This window comes from Cydia pomonella, chromosome 7 (assembly GCF_033807575.1).
Source record: "Cydia pomonella isolate Wapato2018A chromosome 7, ilCydPomo1, whole genome shotgun sequence".
Taxonomy (NCBI): Eukaryota; Metazoa; Arthropoda; class Insecta; order Lepidoptera; family Tortricidae; genus Cydia; species Cydia pomonella.
In genome coordinates this window covers 23642121-23649848 of record NC_084709.1, presented here as the reverse complement: position 1 = coordinate 23649848, position 7728 = coordinate 23642121, and the positions used below count along the sequence as shown (strand labels likewise).

At 37.3% G+C, this 7728-nt stretch overlaps 1 protein-coding gene across 1 annotated transcript; it reads right to left on the bottom strand.

The window, feature by feature from the left end:
- Positions 1-1644: 1644 nt before the first annotated feature.
- LOC133520189 (esterase FE4-like) lies at positions 1645-7422 on the bottom strand. Its single transcript, XM_061854558.1, has 3 exons — positions 6685-7422; positions 4241-5526; positions 1645-1848 (listed from the first exon to the last, which is right to left on the bottom strand). Exons 1-3 carry the CDS (start codon positions 6883-6885, stop codon positions 1677-1679), a joined length of 1659 nt encoding a protein of 552 aa, XP_061710542.1. The 5' UTR covers positions 6886-7422; the 3' UTR covers positions 1645-1676.
- Positions 7423-7728: the final 306 nt, after the last annotated feature.

The following is a 7728-nucleotide window of genomic DNA, read 5'->3' as shown; positions in this document are numbered from 1 at the left end:
CTCGTATTTCAAAAATAGTATTTCATGGTTTTCCACAGGTTATCGAATACTTAACGAATACGAGCGCTCGAAATTCAAAAATCGACCCCCTGAACTTCGCCAATAGATTGTCGATTAATCCACGATCGCCACTGGGGCCGTCTTGTAAAACAGCCAATTAGGAGCGCCCAAGACGTTGCCTGTCGAATTACGATTCGCGGGGAACTATCACTCTGTCTGATTGCAGCGCTTTTGACACTTCCGAAGATAATTCGGAGTGAAGTCGGTTTTATTGTTTTCGTATGGCTGTCGATATTGTGATTGCTTTTCGTGGGAGATAAACTAGTGGATATATCTCAACTATTCTACTTAAGTATCCAGTTGATTTTTTTGCGTATTTGTGCATGGGGTCTGTTAAAATAGTTTACCATTTTGATAAAAATGATAGAACCCGTTGAAAAATTAAACAAAATGCTTACATTCTCGTCGAGTCTTTAAAGAACCATATGTACTGTAAAACGTTGTACGATACACTTGCGAATAGGTAATTCGCAATTCGTGTCGATTTAAAACAGTCCCTTCGTGTTTTAATTTATCACCACCCGTTGCGAATTTCCCATTTTCTGCACTTGTGTCGTAAGTAACTATTTTCAATAAAAAGACACGTTAAAATCACTTACCTTTTTCTAATAAAGTTGCTAATAAAACGTACTATAGTTGCGTCAAAAACTGTTTTAGTATGTTAACAGGTTATGCATACTTTCCTGTAGACATCATAAAATAAATTGACTTTAAACGCTTAAAGCCTTATTTCCTTGCTAAACCATTATAGGCATGTTAAAATCTCCTAAAACGAATACGGGACTTAATCGCGTAAACTTACGTTTATTATATGGCCTGAGGTTGCGAACGTGACGTTACGCTCGTGGTCACAGACAGACTGGCGAGGAATTGTATCAACATCTTTCTGTGCGGGCTTTGCGAACTACCCGCACTTGATCGATTATTCACTTGTACGCTAGGGTTGTCGTTTTAAAACTATGAACGAAAATCGTGTTGGTTTAAATCAATATATTAAAATCTTCTGTTTCATTAAAGCTATATAATTAAAGCCTTAGTAAAATTTTCCTAAACCGTTAAGAGTCCACAGCAACCTACATACAAACGTAGTTACGCTCTCATTTTTTTTAACTACTAGTTAAATTGCTCTGAACTTTGCTCAGAAACGGACGTGACGTCATAATCTCAGCAGTAATGCAGCGGCTCACTTCACTCATTTTATCAAGAAAATTGATAGACAGAAGTACAGCGTGCAGCGGTGGCAACAACGACACAACATTAATGCAGATGTTGTTGAGATTCGTATGACACCTTAATGTCTTTTTTCTTTTTATACAACGTCGGTGGCAAACAAACATACGGCCCGCCTGATGGTAAGCATTAACCGTAGCCTATGGACGCCTGCAACGCAACGCTCGTGGCGAACGAAACGCAACTGTCACAGTCGCACTAATGTGGAAGAGGGATAGAGAGAGATGACTACGCTACGCTACAGAGCGTTAACGATTGTAACATTGGCTATGCGGCCAGAGGTGTTACATGCGCGTAGCCGACCCTTCTACGAACAAGGTTATTTCAAACCGAGCTAGTAATAAAAAGCCAATATAAAAAAATAATTTTACTAATAAATTTCCTATCTATACCGTCTTTCGTCGATGGGTTGTAAATACGCGCCTCCACATTTCGTAGGCCTCGGGGTTGGGTACGGGGCCTATTTTGACCTCTTTCCCTATATGGAGCAGTTTTAACCCCTCTCGAGAGCTGGGGAACCACCGTGGTAGATCCGTGGCAGACTCTGGCGTTGGATTTCTGTACAAAAAAAAAACAATGTACACAATGAAAAAATACAGGAGGAGTTTATTTTAAGGGGATGAAGAAACGTGACCGCTTCTCCATACGAACGTACTTCCCATTTTCCTCTCTGGATCCTTTCCTCTCTAACATTATAGAAAATATTTTACGCAAATTAATGTATATAGGGATATTATTTATTAATTAAGGTCAATACAAAAAAAATACTTAAAAAAAAAACTTAAGACTAACAAGTGTAGTCAAAATACCCCAGACATTACCACGTTGAATGGCGATGGATAACCTTTGCACCAGGTACGAACCCGCGCGGGCGTCAGAACCCCTCTCCCTAATTCGACGTCCCACTTCCCTAACGAAGGCAATAGCCTCCGACCCCCAGCACCCAGTCGTCTCGAACGCAAGGGGTTACAAAATAATAGTTACCACCCAGGGCCGCATATTTTTCCCTCTACTTGACCGGGGCAAAATCTGCAGCGGCACCAGCTGTCCGCACAGTTCGGCCGAGGTGTGAGGCTGCGAACGTACTCACGCACGTGGCGTCTCACAGGAGGCACTTTCCCCTCTGCCACGGCACCAAAGTCAAGCCGTCCGGCCTTTTACCATCGGCGCGGCAGAGACCCGGAATTAATGTATATTAACTACAGCCATGCTATACACCGTTTTTTTTTTTTATTTGCTTTAATTTCAAGGGTGCATTCCTGAGCTTAAATTAAGTAACTTTCTCAATGACACCGGTATTCTAATTAACTCCATTTCGGAGATAATCAATATTTTATTTTTATCTTATAAATCCCTTACGAGTGGGTACACTTACCTTAGGGCCCGTTCACATATTGATTAGTGTTTAGTACGGGTTGATACATTTGCTCCTAAACGTAAGTACTATCTCGGACGATCGATGTTCGAAATGACATTGACATGTCACAGTTTTCAATTGTTTGATTGAGATAAATGTAATGCCCGTGCAACAACAACGCTATATGCGACATTTAATTACTTTTTATAACAAAAACTTGTTTATAAAATATTTAACAAAAAAATTTTTTTTGAAAATTAACTATGTCATGTAGTTTTCCGAAACGTACTTACCAATACCCCGAAGTTAACGGAATTCAATAAAAACACGGTGTATACATTTTAACTCAAAACCGAAAAAAATTAAACAAAGGGGCATAGCTATTAATATACAATAAATTGTGTAAAAATACATTCCATAAAGTCGATATCCAGGGAGGAATAGGGTAAGGGCACCAGTAGTCAGACTTTTAACGAACCTGTAATTGGCTCTGTATTTATATTGTATGTTATAGAAATGTTTAAAGCTGTTGGTTTTCCATGTATGTAATAAAAAATAAAATAAAATAAAATAAAATTTATACGTTCAAGATTATCTAATTTGTCCACCAATTGACCAATTAGAACTATTAAAGTTTTTACTGTTCAAGAGTTTGATTATTTATGTAAAGAATAAAACGGAATGTAATTCCGTATTTGGAAATATTTAATAAAATATAAAGAAAGGATCTTTTTGTCAGTAAACAGACCCATGAAATAGACAGCCATCCCATTTTGGCGGCTGGCTTCTGAGTTCCGCAATCTCAATTTCCAGTGGACAGCCACAGGCTGGATATTTAATCAATCAAATACATACCAAATAATGTAAATGTTTAAATGTAGTTGATTTAACGACTTACATTTCATTTGAGATAAAAAAGTATAAAAGCTAATTTCTGGGTTTACGACATTTTTAAAATTTCTGCCTCGAACCCAGTAGTCAGCCAGGGGAGGCTGACTATTAGAGATTGTACGAAAAAGTAGTTCCCGATAGTCAGCCGCCTTAAAAAAGTTACTTTTGTATGGATTTTTATTAATTTTTTACTTTTATCAGATATGAAAGAGTTATGAAAATGACATGCGTTTTCCTAACTCAGTGGAGGATTTTTTAGGATCTGGAGAAATCTGACAGATTTTAACCACGCATTCCTTTCCAGGAGTAATTTTTTTTTTTCCTTTTCTGCACACGAAAAGTTATTTCTTTTAACATCTTGGTGAAAAAAAAACCTTACAACGAATAAGGAAAGTATTTTTTATTTACAGATAAAAATGGCGATATTCCTTTAAAACTTTAATGTCTGCCAGTAGGTATATCTAAACCAAGAAAGTCAGTGGTAGCGTCGCTGCCAAAAAAAGAATTGTCATTATCTCTAAACCAAGACTGATTTCAGAAAACTTTGTACTTATGACATTTTAGTCTCTAAATGTGATCAAGAATAAACCTTTCAAATCTGCCGGGTTTCTCCAGCCCACGATGTATAAATAGAATAGGGAACTATCTATGCGCAAAATTACATCGAAATATGACGGAAAAAGGGACAAAAATTTTACGTACCCGTATTTAGCAAAGTTTGTCCACAATTTAGTCATAGTACCTATTATTTCATTATCCTTTCTGTTCCAGATTTCCATATAATTTGGCCAAAAGTCTGGTTTGAACAAATAGAATAAGTCATCGGCATGGCAAGCCCCTTCAGAGTCCCGATATCCTGATCTAGCTTTCAAAATATTTCTGCTGCCCCAATAGTCGAAGTAGTAATTATAAATCGGTTTGTCTGTATTTTTTATCAAAAGCTCGCTTTCTAGCAACGACGGTATTTCAAAGTACAAGTGAGTATAAAGATCTGACATGTTCAGTATTTTTGACATATCAATAGTCCCCTCTCCGAAGTAAAATTCTTTTACTTCTTTCGCTGCTTCTTCAGCTTCTAGTTCTGTTTTGAATTCTAAATCAGAAGCAAATAAATAACGGCCGTTCCTTTCATTGACAGACTCAGGCGTAGTCTCTTCACTAATTAAAAATAAACCTTCTTTACTGTTCGATCCATGAATGATAGATATATTCAGTTTCTTCTTTTCAAGAATATTATACGGCAAATCTGTTATAATAGGCTCTACGCCAGGAAAAGATTTCTCAACGCACGGTAAATGTAATAGTTGCGTGTCGAAGAACTTGTCCAAAGGTTTCTTCGGTCTCGTCCTGAGAAAATCCTCTACGGGTAGGTCTTTGAATATATTGTACAGCTCGTACGGGTCTTCTGTATCATAGCCCAGCTGTTTCGCAATGAGGCTGTACACCCACACGGGCTTCCTGTTGATTGCCCAGTTGGCTATAGATGATCCGCTCTGTATAATAGCCCTCTGGAACAGGCCATTGGCTGCGTCGCTAGCTACAAGCATAGACAGTGAAGCAGCTCCAGCACTTTCGCCAAAAGCAGTCACATTCTCAGGATCACCGCCGAACGCAGCAATATTTTTCTTTACCCACCTCAAAGCCGCCAGCTGGTCCTTCAAGCCAGCGTTTCCAGGCGCCTCTTTTATATTTAGACACATGAAGCCTAGTGCCCCTAATCTGTAGTTGAAGGTAACTATGATCACATCATGTTTGACTAGATAATCTGGCGCGTAGAGGAACTTTCCTCCGCTGCCTAAGGCGAAGGCTCCGCCGTGGATGAAGACCATGACGGGCAGAGGGCGCTGCAGGGGCATGGCTGGGACGTAGACGTTTATCGTCAGACAGTCCTCTCGGCCAACTGTGCTCCACTTGGAGTTCTGTGGGCACATGTATATGTGGTCCGTGGCTTTGAAGGTACCCTTCCATGATGGGGGCGGTCCAGGTGCCTGAAATTAAGGTAATAACCAAACTAGAGCAGACTTAAAAAAAAACTTAAATATACAATCATGTTTAGACTATAGCGATCAATTTATAATTTTTATTGAACCTCTTTCATATCAGACCAATAAATATATACCAGATAATAAAAAATATTTATATATCGGCACCTTGGCCAAAAAAGGTGTCCAGTTTATTTATTTCCCATAAATACTTACAGTATTTTTTTCTACCATAATTTAAAAAAATACAGGTGGTGTATGGTGTATTAAAAAAAAAGTAAAAACAAAATCGCGTATATTATAAAACAAATCGTGATGGTATGAGTTATATCATATCTTATCTACTTTTTCTGTCGTAAACCGATACTAAAGTTATGCACTTCATTTAGGATCTCTAATAGGTATAATAACATATTAGTAGACATGTACCTTTTCTACCAGCTTATTTAAATAATCAATAAAGTCTAAATTGCAACCATAGAGTACTTATTGATAGTTTTAAATAATTTTATCTTATTTGTGTTGAGGTAAGAAATCTAAAAATAATAAAATTGTATGCCAATCCACAAGGTAACTAAATTAATAATCGCAGGTAGTGAATATGTATGTTTGTGTATTTATAGTAAATTTATAGTAAGGAAAAACTTAAAAATAATAACCTATATTTTCAAGGTCGTTGTCGTATTTAATAAAATACTTAACAATATCAGCTCGAAAAAATAATTGCAAATGTAAGCCGTGAAAAAAATTATTATAGTTACATTCTAATACAAATTGATTAAGTCCCACGGTAAGCAAAGAAAGCTTGTGTTGTGGGTACTTAGACAACGATATACAGGTAATATACAAATACTTAAATACATAGAAAACACCCATGACCCAGGAACAAATATCTCTGTTCATCCCAAAAAAATAAAAATAAAAAATCTTCTTTTTAAAACTTATGAACGGTTTTTTCACTTACCTATACAACTGTTATTAGGATAACAATTTCAACATAGTCCAAAAACTATGCCCGCTCAGAAGCGGGTAAAATACAATATGTAAGTAATTTTTCAAGACGTCAGCATTAATGCCAAAGGTCATACCTGATTAAAAACGCTTTATTGCGTTACGACACGATACTACTGTAACATCACATGTATAAAAGCGGTACAAACTCACTTGAAACCTGGTGCTGTGATTGGTCGTCGCATACGGTATGCCAACGTATTCGAAGTACGACCCGTCATCGCTGACCTTCCCGCTCAATCTCCCTTGAGTGATCTCCACCACCGGCGCTGGTTGGTCCACCAAGTTCACCGCGAACAACGTAAACAACACAAGATTTTTCGAATACTTCATTTTAAATGGCCATAAGGCCATAACAAAGCCCTCAAGAATCTAGAATTATTTTTATTTATAATTTACAACTATTTCACCATAGCGCGCACACTATTGACCTGATTATTATATCTGAGACTGACACTAGGCTTAAACTTCGCTTATCACCAATACGTAACCGATATAGCACTGATAGTAGATACCTAGTAAGGTGTATTTACAATTTAACAATACAATTCCAATTTGATTCAATATTATTGTTAGCTGTGTAGATCTGTGTACAAGCAGCTCGGTAAATCAAATTGGCTTTAAATCTTTACGTTTACGCACACGCCGGCGTTTAATAAAAATAGGACTTTGTACACACGAATTAATTTTAATAGATAGTATGTAGTACTCGACCGCTGAGCCGGCTTTGCGGCCTTCAACTGACTCGAAGAGGTAATAACACTGTGACGTAACAATTACCCACAAACGAAGCGATAACGTAACCTTAACACACGTTCATCTTCTTTATATTATAACAATCTCTGTTCGATAGTTTGTTAATCTGCAGGCCAATGAAAACGTAGATAGATAGATCGATTATTCATCACATATAGTAATAGGTACATTTAAAATATACATCACATACATAATAACTTTGACATCAAATGATATCTAAATGATGTCATTTAGTTATTCTATGTCATTAACCCCAATTTATTTTTAAGATTCTCTATACTGTACAACACTATATGGATCTTCCGATACAAATAAATAATTGAACACCGCACCTCCCGCCAAAGAAACAAAGTTCATCCTCACTTTCTCGACACGTGGCAAACCAAGAACAAGCGGGCATCTCGCTCGTTTTTTCTCAGAACGTGCAAGTTGTGGAATGAG

Coding starts and splice junctions, on each gene's coding strand:
- LOC133520189 (XM_061854558.1), bottom strand. CDS start 6,885: ATGGCCTTATGGCCATTTAAAATGAAGTATTCGAAAAATCTTGTGTTG. Junction 5,527..6,684: donor ATCACAGCACCAGGTTTCAA/GTGAGTTTGTAC, acceptor CCTTAATTTCAG/GCACCTGGACCGCCCCCATC. Junction 1,849..4,240: donor ACAAACTTTGCTAAATACGG/GTACGTAAAATT, acceptor TTTTTTGTACAG/AAATCCAACGCCAGAGTCTG.